Here is a 22,174-nt window from a genome sequence, read left to right as displayed (position 1 = left end):
TTCACAAAGGCGAAGAATAAAAAGCCATATTCATGGGTCATGGGAATGGGGTGCTTCACAGATCACATTAAATAATATGAACGTTTCACGCATCTCAGGAAATAAAATCTTGTGATCATGGAAGTAACTGGCTCGCGCTGCCAGTAATTACGCCGCGGGATATTCAGGGCACAGACCGTGATCACAAGATACCGCGAATAGAAAATAGATTTTTAGAAAATAGACTTTCCATGTGAACAGTCCCTTACTGTAGTGTTTATATTAAGCCTTATCCTACAGACTCATTTATTAATTTTTATTGAGGAAATAATAAACCAGTGAGATTCTTATATATTGGTGACTATAAGGTGAGCCTTATTCAATAATAAGGCCCAAAGAAATGGGTCAAACATATTGCATAGGTGGCCTATTTATAGTGCTTACTTTTATTTATGTATTTGTGTAGTTCTGAAGGTGATTAAAATGATGAGTGTATATGATCTAGGTTGTGTGAGGAATGGATGGGGTGGGACGAGGGGGGGGTATAAACAGAAGGCCTTTCCAAATACAGTCTACAGTGTCATGGTTGAGAGTTACTAAGAGTCAGGGACACATGTTGAAATTTCGAGATGGTCTTCCAACAGCTTTACCTTAATGATTGAATAAATGTATTGAACACTGCTTATAAACTGTTGGTAAGATATTAGCTTATTTCTACCACAACTGCATACTAATATATTGGTTTCAATACTCACCAACATTTTTGAATATAATTTCAGAGATGGCTGTTATGCCTGAGATTGCCAAGGCAGTGGAGGAGATGGATTGGAGGTAATCACTATGCTTGTCACCTAATGGTAGTAGACCATTGCCAAATTTTTCCATTTGCACAGGGTAGTTCCCTGTATTGATAAATTGTTATGTTTCCAGTATTGATATTTTTAAGTCCTAATTTTTTTTTAAAAATGTCATTTTTGAATATTCCCAATATTTAGAACAATTCACCCACCCATATACTTACTCACCCATTCACTTGCTTACCTACCCACCCAACAACTCACTCACCCACTTGTATAATTAAAGGGATAATAACTCTTCATATGAGATCTATATTTCACAGTAAAAACATTGTGAATAACTCATAGAAATATAATATATTCTGTTTTACCACAAAAATGGCAGTTATGGCTATTTTTTCTGATATCTGAACTTCTCTCCAGAGAACGTGACCTCCATTGATGGCTATACTCTGTTAAAATCTCTTAAGAGATTTTAACCAAAAAACAAACTTTTTAGAAAAAAACCAGGCACTAACTTTGAATGTAAAAATGGATTCATTAACCATTGGTTAGTATAGGAAAATTGTTGTTTACTCCAAGAAAATTCATTTTTTGGCCAAAATGAAGAGTTATTATCACTTTAAATATCCACTCACTCACTTGCCCCCTATCAACCTATTTTTTTACCCATCAACCCACCCAGCCACTTTCTCATTCACTCACTCACTGACCTGTCCTTGTTTTCCAGTCTTCCTACAGATGTCCAAGCCGAGGCTATCCCACTAATTCTTGGCGGAGGAGACGTCCTGATGGCTGCTGAGACTGGCAGTGGAAAAACTGGGGTAAAGTTTACTCATTTGGAATGAACTTCCAATTTTGTTAGAGAATTTACTGTCTCTCTCAAACACAATCTATATGATTTTGATGATGGATTTTGAAATGTGTTGTTTTATGGTTAATAACCAAATACCTCATGGATTGATGCTCATGTTACTGTTATATTGGCCACTTTGTAATTTCATATATTGATCTTATATATTGATGATTAGAGAGAAAAGTGAGATAGCTTTGTAAATATATAGGATAGTATTGTTTATGTTAATAGATTTTAGGTTAATTTAGATACCAGTAATTTTAATTTATTTGAATAATATTATATAAGTATTAAAATACTTATAAAATATTTTCAAGGATTTCACATGTTTTATTATGTCAAAACTAATAAAAATATCTAGTATGTTATTTGCTTTATTAGGCATTTAGTCTTCCAATCATCCAAATTGTGTATGAGACACTGAAAGATATAAAAGAAGGGAAGGGAGCAAAGGCAGGGGCTGGAAAAGCTGCAGGTGGGTTTGAATTGGATTTTTTGTGAGTATAAAAAAGTGACCATTCCAAAGAATCTTGTGGTTCGTGCATAATATATTTTCCCCATTTGTAATATTTTTCCAACTTCTTACACCCAATGTGAAAGCAAAAAGAAACTATTTCACCTCTTCAGTCTTGTGAACTAAAATGGTATAAAAACTTAAAAAAGTTGTTCAAGATCAAATGCTATTCATGAGGGAAATTGTATAATGGACCAGATCCTAAAATGGGTATTACTGAGTGAAGGTTTAAGGAAGAATTCACAACCGGTTGATCGGCGGATCAAATATGACATGACCCCCTTGAAAGCATGTGCCAAGATTTACCTGGTAATTGCTCTGCCCCTGCACGTCATATTTGATCCACAGACTAGTAAGTCTTCGGAATCAGCTGGTTGTGAGTGCTTCCTAAGCCAACGCATGATATTTTGAGGTCTTTATTGTCCTTGCTTATTAATATCACCTTGTCTGTTGTGTTTAGTCTACTATTGTAAACAAGGCTAAGATTTATGAAACATTCAAACATTAGCTTATTTGTTATTTAAGAAATGTGTCTAAGCTATATTTTGAGATATGCTGCAAGTTATTAGTGTATCTTACTTGAAGGTTGTATTTTTTAATCTTATATCTTAAATCTTATGAAAATCTTGTACTTTTCTGCCCTTGCAGTTGCAGGAAGTACAAAATGGGGTATGAATGTATTTGACAGAGGAGAGGCCATGGGTAAGGTTTTGATTTTAAAATTGTAGAGGGCGGTAGTAGTCTTTCTAAATACAATCCCATTAGATACTAAAATGTTTCTCCTTAATAAATGTGTGTGTGTTTGTGTGTAAATTAAAGAAATCACAAGCCTCTGCCAAGGGCAATCAATTTTGATTATTGATATTTATTTATTTATTTATTGATATTTATTTATTTATTTATTTATTTATTTATTTAATTTATCGCCACCAAATTGTTATCAATTTTAAGTCAGTCCAATTCTGACCTATACAAAAAAAATCATCAAAATCCACCCATAACATTTCGAGTTAGGTGGTCAACTAACAAACCATCAAAGGCAAGAACTTTTCCTTGGTGGAGGTATTTGTAATTAAAATAAAATGTAATTATACTAAGACTGACAAGCGCCATTTCTGTTTTTTCTCAGCCATTAATCCTGAAGGATTACTCTGTCAGAGCAGAGATCAGCGTGGGTGGCATGGCTGCCGTAGCAACAAGGGACTGCATGGAAAAGGTACATGCTCAGAGGCAGATCCAGAGATGTTTTCTGACAGTCATTCAAATTATCTTTGTTGATCCATCCTCCTTGTTTGACTATCTTCTGACAGAAAAAAATTAGATACCCGTCAATGTAAACTTGAAAATCTGACCTTGTTTAGAGATCTAGATGTTTTCTGACAGTCCTCCAAAGTATCTTTGTTGATCCATCCTCCACTTTTTAAGATACCCATCAAAGTAAACTTGAAAATCTGACTGTCTTCTGGAAGCCCCAGAAGATGGCCTCAATCCACCCCTGCATGCTCTTAGTAAAAGGCCTTGATATAATTTTTAAGATGGGTCTCTTTTTGTTTGCATTAAAATGTTGAGATGCCAGTATGTGGTAGTTTGTTTGGCAGTGCTATGTGTTATATTTGAATTACACGCATCATCTTATATGTTTTCACTCTTGCTTTTGGGAGGAGATTCAATTCACAATAAAAATTAGAAAGTTATGGAAAAGTGTAAAAGAGGTGTAGAATTCATAGGCTCTGTTATGTATCTCGGTATAGAAGTTTCAGTTCCATTTTACTGAAAAAGGTTTTTCAAAACCTCCAGAAACAAATGAGAATTCACATATCATTATTAGTTATTTCCATGTTGTTCAGGATATTTTCATTTAACATTTCTGTTGATGTTCTTATGATTATATTATAATTGTACAATACAGCTTTGTTATTATTATTTTTGTCATTCTTCTTCTTCCATTTATTATAGGAAAATATTACTATGAAATGAAAGTCACAGATGAGGGCCTATGTAGGATAGGCTGGGCCACAGAGAAGGCCACACTGGATTTGGGCACCGACAACCAGAGTTTTGGGTTTGGTGGAACTGGGAAGAAATCTCATGGAAGACAGTTTGATAATTATGGAGAGGTATGTTTGGTGGAGGTCAAGTACTTAAGCAGTAATGGTGAGGTGCAGGTATGGAAGTGTGCCTTAGAATTTTTTTTTACATTTGTATGGATGATCTTCATAAAAGGCATGGAATATTATTTTGCTTTATGATTTTTTTTAAAGACATTTCTCATCCTTTTTTTAACAAAAGAAAAAAAAAGACTGGTATAAGACCTTGAAACTTTGTTGACTTTCTCTTTTTTTTTAAATGTGTAAAGCCTAGACACAGAAAAATTTAATAAAAAGCATGCCTTTAGCAAAATATCAGGCCTGCTGCAAATTTACTGCAATATTGCTACAAATTGTAATTCCTTCTTGTGAATTTGCTGCAAGATGGTTGCAAATTAGCAGCAAGAAAATTTTTCTTGCGAACCTCTGCAAACTCATTACTGCAATATTGCTGCAAACTTTTTATTTTGCTTAGAGTGGTAACTAAGCTAAGCAAAGAAAAAAAAAATGATAGTAATGTACATATCAATACCATGATGTTGAATAAAACCACAGACAGACTTACAGCCATTTTGAGTGGTTTTAACTTGCAGTCCTGCTGTGCCATTTTATTTCTTAAAATCTTCATGTTGATAAATTAATTCAGCAAAATTAAACAGAATTGTAGTAGAATTTAACTTAGTATCTCTTTTGCATTACATGTATGATATTTATATGTTTTTTTTTTTAGAATCAAAATCTGTTTCTTTTTTCGCAGTCATTTGGTTTACATGATGTCATTGGCAGTTGTCTGGATTTGGATAACTTCACCATCAAGTGGTCAAAGAATGGTAAGAAAGGTTTTTCATTCATTTTGATGGAATTATTACTTTTCATTTAAAATCAAAACTCTTGGTACTTTTGTGGTATTTATTTGATGCTTTACATTCAATATGATTTATTATCATTTGGATGTTGGGGTGATAAGTATGTGAAAACTTTTGCAGAGATTTAGCTTGAATTTAACTAGCAGTTTGTGTGGAGAGGTGACACTAAGCAGTAGTAGTAGAGATTTTGATATGGTTTTTATACTCTTTTTCAGGTGTTGATCTTGGGAAGGCTTACGACATTCCTCCGAACATGAAAAATGCAAATTTCTATGCTGCCATATGCTTAAAGGTACTATTTATATGAACTAAATCATCAATTGTTTATCTATATTGTTGGATAGTTGTATAAAAAATTAAAAAAAAATAAGCTCCTTGGAAATTTCAACAGTTTTTCCATACCCACCAAGGTTTAATGCTTACAAATCTGACACTGAGTTCGTCTTTTGAATCCAAATATTCAGTCACTGCAGTGCACTAAATAGCACAGGCTTATCCACTGAATGTAAAGCTTCATCTGAATTTTAAGACATTTACTGATTGTTTTCAGATAGTGTGTGATTTGTTTAATTATTATTGCTGACAGTTGCATTAATTTTTTTAATTTCTCTTTTCAAAAATCTCCATGTAATAAAATGTTGCTGGATTGTTCTGTTTTTTTCTTCTGTAATCATTAATTGAGATATTTCTAGTTGTTTTCAATATAATTATTGTGGCATTAATTTTCATGCTCCAGAATGCTGAGGGCCTGCTGAATTTTGGGGAGACTCCCTTTGCATATCCACCCAAAGTTGGTGCATTTTTTCAATAATTATTTTTCTGAAAATCTTTGAAAGACATAGTTTTCATAGTTTTCATATGTACTGTTCAGTTATTTAAAGATCAAATAATGTGCTTTATAGAGCCCGGAATGTTTGCCACTGTCATCTAAATAGTAAATGTTACATTATTTTCCTAAGTAATTATTATGAAAATAACAGTCCTCAATGTCATCATTATAAAGATTGTCTTTCAACTGATGATAGATAAAAAGGTGAATCAGAAGTATTATTTTTACACAGGATGGCTATATAGCTGTTGATGAAGCACCCAGAGACTGTGTGGTATCGTCGAGAGCAGGGGGTATGTTTTTTTTTTAATCTGGGCCCAGGTTCATGGATAACACTATTTTTTAGACCCCATTCCCAGAGTTAAGATTGATCCAACTAGAACGACCTAACTCCCTGGGGGTTCGCGCTAAATAGCTGTCAGCCGAGCGGGCACGAAAGTTAATTACTCCCTTACAGCTTGCAGTAGGCGGGACAGACATTTAAGCCAGATTATCTGACAGTAATCTATATAGCTAGTGAGACTCCCCGCAGGGATAGATTGATCTAAAATCTATGGGAATGCGCCCTTAGATAACATTGTTATTCTCTGGACATTTATTCTGAAAAGCAATATGAGAGACAAAAATAAGTATCTAGTGTTAAGTAAACATTACTTTACCCACAGGATAATTGCCAAGAAGCTTAATATTTTATCTAATGGATAGTGCTATTCATTGTTGATGAAACTGGGCCCTGTTGTTTAATCAGTTAAATATATGGTATAAGGTTTGTGTTTTTTAAAAGGGTAAAGCATGCTGCATTTGTTCTATCATACAGTTAGTTTTAGCCAGTTGTTACACAATTTAGTTTGGGTAAAGAAAAATATGAAAAAAATTTTTTTTTAACAAATTCATTGATTTATTTCAACTTCAAAAATTGACTTGATAAACTGATCCCAAGTAATCATATGTCTTGGTCAGAAAGGATATTGTGAAAAAAAGTATGATTTAAGCTTCAAAATAATCATGAGAAAAAGCTTACACAAATGATGATTATCAGAGTTGGTGCATGGAGTTTCCATTCTAGACTTAGATACCAATATCATTACAATATTTATTGGTTAAAGTTGAAAAGTAAAAGTGTGATATTTTCCCCTATGTTCAGGATCTACCCCTGCCACAGCTCAGCAGGCACCAAACGCTCCACAAGCTATCATTATTGAGGTAAGATGTTGTTTTAAACATTTTTAAAAGATATTTATTAAATCAAAAAAAAATTAATTATCTATCCTTGTAAAGGTGCACTAAACAATTCACTATTAGCATTATATGCTCACCTTCAAAAAAAAAAAAAAAATAGAACTAACTATAAGATTAATAATAATTATGGAGAAGTATTATAATGATAATAATATTTTAATATTATTATAAAAATAAGAATTAGCGTAACAAGCAGAGGTGTAATAGGGGAGATAGGAGGGTCTGGTATTATGGAAGGTAGCTCTGGGAAGAAATGGGCATAGTTCAACTGGAGAGGGTGGATGAGAGGCTGATCAGAAATCTAAATTTATAAGTTGTCAATTGAGAATGTTTTAAACCTGAAAGTGGTGTTCTCGTGCAGGATTTACTGTAAGTGGAAATAGAGTTAACTGTGCAAGCTTATCATAATCAGACAGATGCTGTAATGGGCCGTCCTTTGTTAGATTGAATAATCGTCACTGGAAACACATGTATTATTTTCCCCTTAGTTGCAAATTGATGATTGTTTCCATGGCATCTTCAGGGTAGTCTGGTACTTAGTTAGGTCAGTCCATCTCCTGTAGAAACAGATCTCTAGTTAATTCCCTAACAATGCAGTGGAGAGAGAATATGATATCATAAGTAATTACATGTATGACTTGCATTTTCTTATTATCAGCTTGTGATCTCTATCAAAACAGAGTGCACTGTCGTCATATTCCTTTATACATAGTATTGTTTAGCAGATTGATTAAGTTTCAATCAACATTGTGTTGCCAGAACCCTTTAATTTCAACTTCAAAATTTATATCCTTTTTCCAGCCTTCCAGAGAGCTTGCAGAGCAGGTAAGGGACAGAGACAGAGTGGTAGCTCTACATTAGCCACAGTTATATGTTCTTTGATTTATCATGATTGGTTTTATAAGCTGTTCTGCTTTATATATATAATTTGTAGGTAGTGTTAATGTTGACAGTAGTATTCTAAATAAATAAATAATGGAATAAAGATAAACAAAATAATTATGTGTTAACATAAAATATCACTACATGTCAAGTAATGATGATTGGATGGCCTTGTGGTTAGAGTGTCCGCCTCCGGAGCGGGAGGACGTGGGTTCAAAACCCGTCCGGGGACATACCAGTCCTTTATAAACGGTACCTGCTGTCTCCCCGCTTGGCACTCAGCACTTTGGGGTTGAAGCAGGGTCCTGTTCAGGCAGAGAACGATATTGTAAGATTGATAGCACTCAGCGCCTCATACGGCAGCGGGGCTGTATCCTCCCCAGGGAGGCGAGATTGTACACAGCGTGTTTTGACCAGTTGTATACTTGTTATATGTATGTACATATTTGTAAAGTCTAACGAACACATTCATATGGAGTTTAGACTTAAAATAAATATATTATTATTATTATTATTATTAAGTAATGGAACCTGCTGGGTAGATATTTTTGTAAATTATCAATTATAGATATTTATTTTTCATTCTTTCAGACTTTAAACCAAATTCAAAAGTTTAAGAAATATCTTGAAAACCCAGTTATCCGAGAGGTGTTGTGCATTGGTGGTATAGCAGCTAGGGACACTATTAATAGTCTTATGGATGGGGTGGGTATATCTGTGTGTTTGCATGTGTGTGTGTGTGTGTGTGTGTGTGTGTGTGTGTGTGTGTGTGTGTGTGTGTGTGTGTGTGTGTGTGTGTGTGTGTGTGTGTGTGTGTGTGTGTGTGTGCGTGCGCAAGCACATTTGGTGTATTTCAGTAAGTGTGGATATGAGTTAGATTACTTGTGGTGATTTTAGATATATAATTGTGTAGTTTGCGATTTCATATTACATATGTAGGAACCACATAAACAGCATAATATATACTTAACAAGTTGGAATATATTTTAGATCCCATTCCCATACCTAGATGGATCTAGAAAGATTGACCCATGTCCAAGGGCATTCTTGTTAAATTACATTCAGCTTAAGTGGCTTAGATGTCTGGCATGCCTACTGAAGCTCCTAAACGATAGTTAATTATACCCTAACAGCTTCAGTAGGCTTGCCAGACATCAGCGCCGCTTAAGCTGAATGCAATTTAGCGAGAGTCCCCTTGGAGATGGGTCGATCCTGCTAAATCAATCCAGGTATGGGAAGGGGGTCTTAGATATCAAGTGTTATTTAGTATGAAGGCTTCAGGAAAATGTATGTAGAAAAGATGATTTTAGATATATTGTGACCACTACAGGTGGACATTGTGGTTGGGACACCAGGTCGCTTGGAAGACCTCATCTCCACTGGGAAATTACTGCTGTCTTCTGTCAGATTCTTTGTTTTAGATGAAGCTGTAAGTATCAAGATTGATTCCATAATTGAAGTCATTTTATTTGGATTCATTTGAATGAAAATCCTTGATAGGATCTCTGAAAGTGTTTATAGCTATACAAAAGTACAATTTTGACAAAGTATCATTTAACATGAATGTTCATTTGGAAAGCAGATGGATTTGATTTTGAGTTCACGTTGATTTAAAGTTTCAATAATTCAAAATATTTTTTGATTTAAATTTCTTCCAGGATGGTTTACTCTCTGCGGGAAACAAAGATTTGATTGATAGAATTCATCAGCAAATCCCAAAGATTACTAGTGATGGCAAACGATTACAGATGGTTGTCTGTTCTGCAACTCTGCACTCTTTTGATGTGAAGAAACTGGCTGTAAGTTCTGTTGCTTTTTTTACAAAAATGATAATGATAATAATAATAAAATAAAATAAACAACAATAATAATAATAATAGTAAAGTAAAGGGAAAAACATTAGTTCTTAGTTTTCAGCAGTAGCCTTAGTATCTGTTTCTAATTAACCAAATGTGGATATTTGAAAAAAAAATACATCGATACATGTTAACCCAATTACTGATGAGGACCAAACATCTGATCTATTTATTCATTTAAATTTGTAAAGTAATTCTCAGTGGTTTTTCATCTTTTTGTCGGTAACAAATTTTTGTGTTGAAGTTATTTTCTACAGTGAAGAAAAATCATGACTTAGATATCTGAAAAACATTATTTTCTCACTGTAAAATTTTTCTTTATTATAAATTGCTTTAGCTGTGCACATGCTTTCACAAAACGATAAATATTTTAATTAAAATTTTACACTCAAAACTTTGGCCACTTTTCCAAAGCTATGATTACATTTGTGTAATCATTTGAATACATAAAACTCATTAAAGGCAACATCTAAGCTGGCGATACAGATAAAAGTTATTCTCTTTTTTCTTTTAGCATTTGTGCAGTATTGGTTGTTAAAATTAACATTCTCATTGTTCACTTTCTTATGACTAATATCGTGTTTGAAAGTTAGTTAAAGGATTATATATATTATATCTATCTATAATTATGGCTATTATTATTGTTATTATTGTTATAAATTCTCCATCTTTCCTCTTTCTAGGAACGTCTAATGCATTTCCCGGTGTGGATAGATTTGAAAGGACAAGACTCTGTACCAGAGACGGTGCATCATGTTGTAAGTTACCAAAAGTGTACAAGCACCTCCTCCCCCCCCCCCCCCCCCCCCCCCCTTTTTGCACCTCAGGAACGTAATTGCACCACTATGACATTGTTGCACTTGCAGTTCTGTAGCCAGGGTGGTTGGGGGCAGGTTAAAAAGACACACCCCCCCCCCCTTTTATTTCCGGATAAAGGTCTCTTTTTGGTAAAATTTTATCTAGATACAACAAGGTCTCATGGTAAAAGATCTGCTTTTTCAGAAAAAGAACCTCCCTTTTGAAATTGCTGGCGAGGGGCCTGTAGACGCGTGTTATACTTGCACTGCTTTGACATTTATATCACCTTTGTGACATTATTGCACCACTGTCATTTTCACACTGGTGTCACCTTATGGCACTGTCATGAAATTGTTCTTGTGGTCTACAACATTATTGTGGCTATATACATCCAGCAGAATAAAGGACCATTCCCAGACCCTCTTGTACTAACTGTGGATCGTTCTATCTCCAAAGAAATTCTTGCTAAATTGCGATCAACTTAAGTAGCTTAGATGTCTGGCACGCCTACTGAAGCTGTTTAGGGGGTAATTAACTATAGTTTAGCAGCTTTTAGTAGGCGTGCCTGACATCTAAGCCACTTACGCTGAAAGCAGTTTAGTGAGAAACCCCTTGGATGTGGATTGTTCCTAGATCAATCTAAGTATCGGTACCCGGTCTACATGCTTCCCTTCCTTTCTCTTTAGAATTAAAAAAATCAAAGGTTTTCCCCCTGCATTTTTTGTGATTGTCTTCATTTGATTGTGTTATAACTTCGGATCAGTATCAGTATTTCTAGAGGAGAGTCAGTCATTTTATTACAATTACCTGTGTCTTGCCAGGTTGTTGCCATTGCTGTTGATGTACAACGCATTTGGTAACACTAACATCATATTTTCTTCTGTCAAGGACATTATGCTTTTGATTTCATTTGCCTGTCTGTCTGGTCTGTCCATGCCTTTGTCTGCTTGCAACATTATGCAAAAAAGTTTTTGATGAAATTGTAGCATTTTGATTAAATATTCAGAAACTGTCTGTATATTTGCCAGCTGACTAGTATACATTAGTTACTGTGTTACAGTATTCTTTCCAAAAAGTTTGAGTAATTTGTTCTTTTATGAAATCTGTCACTCAGTAGCCTTTAAATGCTAATATGTTAATGTAGCATAAAAAGAGGTGTCTTTTTCTTACGAGAGAATTAGTAACTGTTATAACTTAAAATCAATCTTATTAAAAATTTAACTGCTTAAAAGAGCAAAGGAAGTGGACATCTCCTTTTCTAGATGATCAAATAAACCTCTTTTCAGATGTCTTTCCAGATTTTCGCTTTTAAGTGATAATTAAAATTATGATTTTTTATCTTGCACAGTTATCATGTTAGCTAATATTTTACAGGTGTGCAATGTGGACCCACTTAAAGATGTCAGTTGGAAAATGTTAAAGCGCCATGTCCAGACTGACGGAGTACATGAGGCTGACAGATATATGCCGCAAACTCCAGATCAAGGTAAGTGCCGTTGTTTTGGAAGTTACCACTCCTATATACATCAATCAGAAAATGTACGTAAATAGAAGTGCTAACACATGAATTTCCTTAACTTGCTAATCTGTTTTATACAAAGCACAAGTTTCATACACAATAGCACTCCTATTTACATATATATAGAATTGAAGTGCTAATTAAGGCATGAATTTCTGTGCTAATATGTTTCACACACATTGTATTAGGATGGCATCCGGGGAGATGGTGGTAGTGTGGTTGTTGCTAACATGGGCACAAAAAAATCTGGCGAGAAGAGCTCCTCTCATATCACCTGAAAATGCTATACATGGTCATATTAATTCTTCTCTCTCTCTTTCTCTCTCTTATAATAATTGTGCTGTTATATTATGACCACAAATAAGTTTCAGATGACTCCCTTCTGAAGCAGGCATGTACGAAATTGTTTGGTTTTTGCTGAAACCTTTTTAATCTAATTTTTAGAAAATTGGGTTAATTTTTTTTCGCATTTTGTATGTGAAATCCCTATTCCGTTGTCCATCACCTATTTTTCTCTCCTGACAGCAAATGTATGCCAATAGCAGAAAAAAAATTGTATTTCCTGAATTTCCACCCTTATGAAAGTGCCCATTATCAAGATTCCCAAGACAATAATATTGTTAAAGATAAAAGGCATGAATAAAGTGTTATTGAATTTTGTAAATGGGCAATATATCTTAAAAATGTTTCCAAACCACATTTAGGGTGTACAGATATTCCTGTGTAAAACATTGCAAGTAAAGAACATGTACAACTGGAAAGGCACTTAAAGAGGGCAGACTTAGGCCGAGTTCTCATCCTGAATTAATTAATGGATCATCGTTAAAATCTAAACAATTTTATATGTTAGCCCATTTCTGACATACCCTGTGAATTTTATCAAAATCTGTCCACAATGTTTTGGAGGTAGCTAGCTTAGGCTCTTAATTAACAAACAAAGGCAAAGGCATCACCTCCTTGGTGAAGGTAAACAATTATATAAGCACCACTTGAATACATTCATAGTTGCAGTTTAGATATCTTGCCCAGATATGTGTAAAGTTCTTTTGAGGTGAATCGATGACAATGTATACATTAGAATCTGTGGATTTATTGATGGCACAGCAAGTTGTGCATTACCATGGCCTTTATTTGTATGTGACTTTATCGCATGACAATTAAGCTGTGTTAAAGGATATTTTTGATAAGGTTCCATGTCATTAGCACCCTATTTATTTCACAAAAGGAAATGCAAAATGGAGCTTTTGAAATTTCTGTGAGATAAAAGTGGGGTGCTATTGAATTTTATTTTAGAGATCTATTGCAGAGATGAGATTTTTCTGACTATCAACGGATTTCCGACTTCTTGGGAGCCAAAAATATCATTGGCCTAGGCTGCCCCTGGACCCTACACCATATTTTCTGACTTTTTCACTTAATTGCACCAGCATCCCTGCTAAAAGTGTCATTTAATCCCAGAGTTATGAATTTGGCCTATAAATGGTAGACCACATAAACTGCATTTTCCGTCATTTTTCCTCAATCATGTGCTCGTGGCTCCACATTAATTTTTCCATTTTGCTCTTTGTTTCAAGTAAATGCTTGTATGTGGCAATAAACACTATTATTATCAAGTAAACACTTTAACCAAGTGATAATTGTGAAATTGTTTACAGATTACAAAACATTTCAGCAATCATTAGTGATTATAGGAAATGAGGTTTTAATTTCGTCTGCACAGAATACTTGTAGATTCAACATTGCAGTCTAGCACTGGTTCCGATACCAAGATCCATCTAAAAGGATCGATCCATCTCTAAGGGGTTTCTCGCTAAATTGCCTTCAGCTTAAGCGGCTTAGATGTTTGACATGCTTAGTGAAGCTGCTCAACAATAATTAATTACCCCCCAGCAGCTTCAGTAGACGTGACAGACATCGAAGCCGCTTCTGAGGTTTATTGCAATTTAGCAAGAATCCCCTTGGAGATAGATCGATCCACAGTTAGTATGATAGGATCCGGGAATGGTCCCTAGGAGGAGACTTTCTCTGCCAATACCAGAATACATTGCAAATTCTTACTTTGAAAAATTTATTTTTACCTTGTTGATTTAATTGTTGGCACTGTCAGAAAAACTTGAAATATCGCTCCCAAACCCAGAGGAAAAACAGATTAAAGAATTAGAAAAGTGTCTTTTTTCTTTTCTCTGGAATAATAAACCTGATAAAATTAAAAGAAATATCATTATAAGAGATTATAAAGCTGGGGGCTTGAGGATGATAAGCGTGAGGCATTTTATAAAATCGTTAAAAATTCCATGGGTAAGAAGACTTATGTTTGAAAATAAAGAATGGAAAAATATTATATCTAAATATGTAGACACTGAAAAACTAATCACATGTGGTACAGAATATATATCAAAAATCTTGAAAAAGTTAAACATAAAAAATAGATTCTGGATTGATGCCTTAGCAGCCTGGAAAGAACTCTGTGGTACAATAATGGCCAATAAAATCAAGTATTTTGGTAACATTCCACTCTTTCTAAATGAAAATATAAGTTATTGGAAATAAACCTGTCTTCTATACATCGTGGTATGACAAAAACATTAGATTTGTTAATGATCTACTCCTGGACTCTGGAGAGATCTATGACTTCACTGCGTTCAGGGATATCCACAGTACTGACACAAATTTTGTTGAATACCATGGAATTATCTCAGCCATAAAAGAATGGCTTAGGGTTTTCCTGAAAAATTAAGTAAAATTGCCACTCCTTTAATTCCTGATCATATATTGTTGCTGTCAGGTTGTTCAAAAGGCTCAAAGATTTATTATAAAACTTTAAGTAAAGTAGGTGTTCTTGAGATGTCAAAAGGTATGAATAAATGGAAGGAGTTGTTAAATTTGGAGGAAAATGAATGCCCGAAGATTTTCGAACTTCCTTTCACAATAACAAAAGATTCAAAGCTTCACTGGTTCCAATTTCGAATTAATCATAATATCCTTACCACAAATTCACTGCTTTTCAAATATAAAATGGTCGACAACAGTATATGTTCCCTTTGCAAAGGAGCTGAAGAAACAACAGAGCATTTATTCTGGAATTGTGCGGTTACCCAAAAGTTATTGACCGACTTCGTAGAATATATATTATCTAATACTCAAGTTACTCTACCTGTCTCAAAAAGGAATTGCTTAGTCGGCTCTACGAGCCTCTCTCCAATTATTAATCTCATTATGTTGCAATTTAAATTTTATATTTATTTAAGAAGATGTTCACAGGGTAAACCAACATTAGGAGGTTTGGTTTCATCGCTTAGATATCTGGTGAAAACAGATAAGTCAATCTGTCAGTACAATTCAGATATAATTAAGTTATTTTCAATTTGAATATTTAGCGTACGACGATGTAATTAACTAAAAAGTGTTATATAGTATACCATCTCTTATGTGTGAGTGTGTGAGCGAGTGTCAGTTTGTTTGTATTTGTATTGTCATGTATTCTTGATGTATAGTGTCAATAAAAAAAAAAACTTGAAATATCAAATGCTTTTTGAGATATTTTTAGGTTATAATGCCATATCTTTATTAAGGAAATGATCATTTCCTGCCAAAATTAAGCTCAAGAGTAATTAATAGATAGTTTTTAAGGTTACCGTTATGAAAATTTTGTAAGTTACATTTAACAAAAACTAAAAATGGGGAGGGTGTAGCAAATGTCAAAACAAAATTCTCGGTGGAGGAATAAACAGTTTTTTACACTCGTCTATAAACAATATTGCGACAGTGAACTGAAATATAATTGAAACAAATGAAACAAATGAAAGTAAAAGAATAAACAAATATAAAATTCAAATTAATACAAATGTCACAGTGAATTAATTATAATAAACACATACATTAAATAAATAAAAATATGTACATAACAATGCTGCCTCCACTCTTTCGCATACAGTACCAGGCGTGTTCCAACCATGACAATACATGGTGATGTAAATTACCATTCAACAGAACACTAATCATCCAACATATGAGGGCGCCACTCACACCAAGACGAAACAACACAAACAAACAAAACAACAACAACAACAAAAAAAATTGCCAACTACACTGTTGGTAACAGAGGGTATAATTGATTTTTCTTGTTAGGTTGTAACTAATATGCTAGCAAAATTACTTGGATGAAATAAGAAATGAAAGGTTATGTCAGATTATTATTTGACAGTTTTTTTTTAAATTTCTGCCAGTGACTGTGTTTTGGTGTAATCTACTTATTTTCAGACTTTGAAACATTTAGATGAACAATTGTAATTTTCAACATTTTCATCTCTTAACAGTATTTAATATTAAGAGCGCGTCCATGAGAAAGCCAAACAGATCGGTCAGAAGGCGGCAAGGTGGGGGTCAGCAGATTTTAATAATTTTTGGTGTGGTAAACCATCAACATGAAAGATATTGTGAGCCACTGGCTTTCTTATTTTGGATCATTAGTTTTAGAGATATGGGGGAAGGTCTTTTATCCGCAATTTTGCCAAAATATTGCATTTTTTAGCTCTTGAAAAGTTATAATTTTAAATATTATTTTTAAAAATCATGTACATCATAAGGAATTATTTAGGTATGCCATATGATGGGTTAAGGAAAGACCTTTAATACCCAGTACAGATTTTTCGAAAGGGCACTGTCATGACCACACAAGGTTGATTCTAATAAGGCATGTTTTCCGTATGCTTGACCCCCTCCCCTTCTTTAAATGCACACATCTTCTTTTTTGCAGGTTGTATCCATATAATTTAGGTATGTGCTGATAGAAAAGGGTTGCAAAATAAATTTTGTGAAATAAAATCTGTGTTAAACCTTGTAAAATTAGAACTATAACAATTTTAAAAAGGGCCTAAAAACGAATATTTTTATACTACTGAATTGCTTATCTGTTTCTTCAACTAAATTAATAAGTCAAAACCATGTATAGGTTTGTGAAAAGCCCTTAAAACAATCTTGTTTGCCCTGCAGACAAACTTATGAAGAAAAAATACATTTTTTAAATTTGTTTATGTTGTAGAAACTAAATGTAAAATAACAATGCTAACTCTGTGACCTATTTTCAACATGGCGGGTACTAGGATTATCACCGGAGCAACTGTGGAGCAAAGCACATCGTCTTTACAGTGTTAAAACATAATGCTTTCTTAATTTTATGAAGAACACGCACTAGAGATGCTTAGGTACATCTCAGAATGATTGGTGTGCACCAGAATATCACAAGAAATGACCATAGCAGCTGGTCGTCAGCAGGGGCGGATTGAGGCTCAGATTTTGAAGTTTACATTGTCGGGTATACCTAATTTTGTCTGTCGTAAGACGGTCAAAAATGTAGGATGGATCAACAAAGAGAATTTGGAAGACTGTCAGAAAAAATCTCTGGATCCGCCCCTGTTAGAATGTGCATTTTTTTTTTTTTTTTTTTTTTTTTTTTTTTGTTGAACCACTTCAAACTGTTGTCAGGCTTAGGTTCCTCAAAACATCCAGAGCTAAATCGATGAGCTGGATATATAAGGTAAGTGATCATATATATACTATATATAAAATATACTAGAATCAGATACACTAAAAACTCAAACCATTTTAAATAATAAGTTTGAATATTTTTAAGTAATATAAAGAATATTAAGCAGAATTAAAATATGTTCTGGTATATTTCAATTCATAGAATTTTACTTGATTTCTATTTCATGGTAAATATGTCTGCTGAAGAGAATTAACTGTATCTAACTTATCAAGTATATTTGTGCATTAAATTCTAGGGCTTTGTTACATGTGTTATCATAACACAAACAGTTAAGAGACAGCTTGTAGACAGCTTCATTAGAAATTTCTTTCCCAGAATCAAAGGTATGTAACACACATTCAGTTTCACATTCAGTTTTGGCATTTTAGGGGATGTTACTTGTGCCAGTTTTTTATATTTTAGTTTCATATGCAGATTTATGTGTGTTTACAACGAAGTTGAAGTTAACCACTTAGCTTTATGTGACTTTGTAACATACTGTGCTTCAATTTTCAAGTCTTACACAGAACACTTGTACAACTAAAAGTACTTTAGTAAAATCAGGAAGACTTTGCGGTCCATTATGTTGTTCATGTTGCTTTGCAAGGGGATGTGCCAGACAATTAAGCTGATTACAATGACTGAGCCTGAGTGTGATACTCCGCTGAGATAGATTGATCCTGCTACAGTAGTTTCTATTCTGAACACAGTAAGCCTCTGTTGTTTTAAAACATTTATTGATGTTATGTTTATTTTTCAGATTTTACATCCTAGGCCTGGATGTTAACCTTGACATGGACAATCTTACAGATAATAATAGAAGAGTCGCCTGAAATTGCACCTGTAGGCAAATTCATCAGATTCAGATGTGAGCACCAACTCTGTCTTTCTATCATGGAATTCTGGATTTCAAATTGGATTTCCATTGGATTGACAAATATTGACAATTGACAGTTCAGTCACAGTAAACTATAGTGGCATGTTGCTTCAAGTTACCACACTTTTTCTAAGATTGCTGAATTATCATTACTGTCTAAGGAGACCCTATATCTCTCAACCAGAAGAAGAAACTTGGGGATCAATCAGTTATAAGATTAAAATCTCTGGAACACTACCCATCACTGTTGTGTTCAGTATATGGAAAAGATGACCGTGATATTGGAACCTTGGAGATTCATAGCTTGATTTCACTCCTGTGAAAAGTAACTGCTTTGTTCTTTTACTGTCCAATTAATAATATGAAAATAAAGTACTCCTCCTGTCATTGTATGTTGCTGACTTTGTTTTAATTTTCTTTATAGAAAAAGAATATAGATAACAAGATATCACATGTATTTACAAAACCTATAAATCATTTGAAAGGAAAAAGAATGGTTGAAAAATGCAATATAAATCATTTCAAGTGGATTAATTAGTGTTGCACTTGAGAAAACTGATAAAATGAGACAGTCATTCCCTTTTACCTTTAGAAAAATCCTTTGTAATTTTTTTTTCTCTATTGCTCCCTGAAAATAAGGTATATACGCAATGCTGATGACATTGGATATGCACAGTAATAACTCATTAAATGGAGCGGGGGGGGGTGTTGAATAACATGTCACTAATAATTTAAATTTATTCAGAAGTTGTATGGCTCTGTTTGAAAAAAATATCTGAGCAACCCTGTATTACAGATCTCAAAATAAAAAACCTGCAAAAATGGGCTTCTTGATTATTTTGAGGAATTATGGTAACTGTATTTTGGGACAGAATTGATGGCAGCCATCTTGTATTTATAAAATTGGATAGATTTGCCCTTATCAAAGCATTGTTTGAATTCCTGGCTGTGAGTCTTTGATTAAATTTGATTATTGGAAGGTATTATCTCAAAATGTACTGATATCTTGATTTCGGTCGTTTGGTTTTCTGCTAAAATTGCTTATGTTTGAGGCACTTTTTCAATATCTTCTGTTGTGTTTAACACACTTTTTAAAATTTGTATGATGAGACCAATATATGCTCAGGATCCCTATACAATTTTATGGCTGTCAACCCTGCAAAAAGAGAGAGATGAATGCTTGAACATTGCTTGGTAGAAAAGTGAGTTTGGGGGGTGGGGTTATAAAAATGGGCGTGGCTCGTTAGTTTGTGGGTTAAACTAAAATTAAGTAACATATTCTCAATGGCAAATGGCTGCTTTAAATAGGTAAATTATCAATTTATTTTAAAAAGTCATCAGTTTTGACATATTTGCTTATGAAGTGGCTTTATTGACCGAAGCTGAAAATCAAGCCAAAAATGGCCAAAACATTTAATATTATATTATAATTATATCCAATGATTTCTTTTGGGATTGTTGCCTTCAATATGAATATCTCCTATGTATGCAACTATATTATGAATTTGGTTGAAATCTGTTGACCCCCACCTTGCCACCCTCTGACTGGTCTTATCATGGACACACACTTAATATTAATGAAACAAGAGGAGTGGTGAGATTGTTTTTTATGTGGTAAGTGTAAAATTATAAACAGGACATTTGAAAGGAAATTTAAAGTCAATAATGTGGCATTACAGTTAGCTTTGAAATTGTAAGTGTAATTTCCAATCTGTTTGTTTCTATAGTATTCTTGTTTAAACTTAAAGGATACTTTTGATTTAATATTATCGACAGCTACTGTAGGTAAAAATGAGCACTTTGTTTAGATAAATTGTTTATTGAAGGTTGTGTGCAACAAATGCCAACCATTATACTAGCATGTAGGTGTAAAGTCCTTTTGCCCAAGAACATAAAAGGGAACGTGATTTGCAAATTTGAATGCTGCGCAAAGTAATTAAGAAATCATAACATAGCGAGATAGCTGCAATCAAAATAATTTTGTGAATTCATAAAAGAAGTGAAAAAAGGAAGGAAAGTGCCAGACAGGATATTGTGTTGGAGAGAAACTGACTACAGATTAATATCTTTCCATTGTGGATGTTCAGGGAAGTACAATATGTACATTTTACCTTAGTCCTGGTAAATTTTTTTTTACCATAATTTCAATGACGTTTTAATAAGATAGGCCTCAGAGCACCTGCTCTCTGTTATTTTATTTCTCGAATGAAAACAGAAGGACAAAAGCACCTGAAAAATAAACAAAATACATGTTTGACTCGTATTCCAGGAATTGGTGTAATTGAAACTTAATGAAAAGGATGTGTGTGTTTTTATGAGAGGATATTACTTAAGAAACCAGAGAAATGTGAAATAAGACGCTGTTTTCTTCCATTGTAGCAAGACAAATGTCACCCTTACCATTTCCTTCAAGAGATGAATGTGGTTAAACAGAAAAACTGCTTTTCTTTAAATATGAACATAATCTAACCAGTAATGGTCATCGAAGCAATCCAAAACCACATTTTAAACAAGCATACTCTAAGAAATCAAATTTTTCCAGCAAAAGCACTGTTAATGGCTTGTTTTCAAGCCAGTTGCAGCCAGTTATGTTAATGTTATTCCATTTGTCAGCTGAGAGTGGCTATATTGCATTGAATCTTATTGATCAACGGAGAGTGGGCATAAAAAAATAAATTTGAAAAATTTATATGTGGACTGTCCAGGACTGTTTCCCATAAAATGTCAATAAAAATTACAGAGGCAGTGGCTAGGTGATGGATTGGGCAGAGGAAACTATGCACAATTTGATAATATTTTGTAGATTTTAATCACCTATTAAAACAGGTGGGTTACATGCAACACACCATGACTGAGTTTTGCTGCCAATTTGGACATTTTGCATGGATATATTTGTTCTCAGCGATGAACGAAGTTCTTCTCTTTTAGAATTGCATTTTTTTAAAATGTGTTTCATATATCAGGGAAACTGTATCAAACCGAAGGAAATACTGCTGCCACATGAACAGAGTATGTTGACCAATTTCCCTTTCATCTGGATATAGCATGGTTGTCCTTAATAATTGATTTTACAGTTAATGAATAACGCCAGCATGTATCGATGACTTTTATAGCCAATTTATTACCAATGTATTAAATGAATATCACAATAGTTTCCAAGAATCACTAGTTTTACAGGCACACACTGCATATTAATCCATACAACGTTCAGTTGTTTTAAATAAAATTTTAAACAAATGTATTTAACACTGATGTACAGAAAGACAACCCATGATTCATTGACAAAAAGGTTTTATACATTAAAATGTTGATTAAGACAGAAGTTCAGAATCTTAAATTTGAACCCGGTGGCAAAATGAACTAGGTATCAGTTATCCATAAACAGCCCTAATAGCTTCACATATATCACGATAAGAAAATGTTAACAGCTCAAAATATCAAATATTGTGTTTTTTAATATTATTCAGCAAATGTGTTTGAATATAGAGAGGTTACAGGCTCTAATCAAGAAGGGGAGGGGAGGAGAGAAAAAATTGCCCTTTTGGCTG

General features: G+C 33.8%; 1 protein-coding gene across 1 annotated transcript in view; it reads left to right on the top strand.

The window, feature by feature from the left end:
* The window catches only part of LOC106169756 (ATP-dependent RNA helicase DDX1), a 121,809-nt gene that overhangs the window by 675 nt on the left and 98,960 nt on the right, over positions 1-22,174 (top strand). Inside the window, exons 2-18 of the mRNA XM_013549362.2 lie at positions 759-810; positions 1,507-1,600; positions 2,014-2,107; positions 2,795-2,848; positions 3,276-3,362; positions 4,103-4,263; positions 4,991-5,063; positions 5,315-5,391; positions 5,836-5,889; positions 6,161-6,221; positions 7,073-7,131; positions 7,969-7,992; positions 8,641-8,754; positions 9,380-9,478; positions 9,708-9,848; positions 10,589-10,663; positions 12,078-12,189. Of these exons, the coding sequence (XP_013404816.1) occupies positions 759-810; positions 1,507-1,600; positions 2,014-2,107; positions 2,795-2,848; positions 3,276-3,362; positions 4,103-4,263; positions 4,991-5,063; positions 5,315-5,391; positions 5,836-5,889; positions 6,161-6,221; positions 7,073-7,131; positions 7,969-7,992; positions 8,641-8,754; positions 9,380-9,478; positions 9,708-9,848; positions 10,589-10,663; positions 12,078-12,189 (1,431 nt within the window). The remainder of the gene's footprint in view (positions 1-758; positions 811-1,506; positions 1,601-2,013; positions 2,108-2,794; positions 2,849-3,275; positions 3,363-4,102; positions 4,264-4,990; positions 5,064-5,314; positions 5,392-5,835; positions 5,890-6,160; positions 6,222-7,072; positions 7,132-7,968; positions 7,993-8,640; positions 8,755-9,379; positions 9,479-9,707; positions 9,849-10,588; positions 10,664-12,077; positions 12,190-22,174) is intronic.

The sequence above is a fragment of the Lingula anatina genome, chromosome 4, assembly GCF_051362555.1.
Source record: "Lingula anatina isolate TDL-2025a chromosome 4, LinAna3.0, whole genome shotgun sequence".
NCBI lineage: Eukaryota > Metazoa > Brachiopoda > Lingulata > Lingulida > Lingulidae > Lingula > Lingula anatina.
Note: the sequence above shows the minus strand (reverse complement) of the source record. Positions and strands in the feature narration are given on the sequence as shown.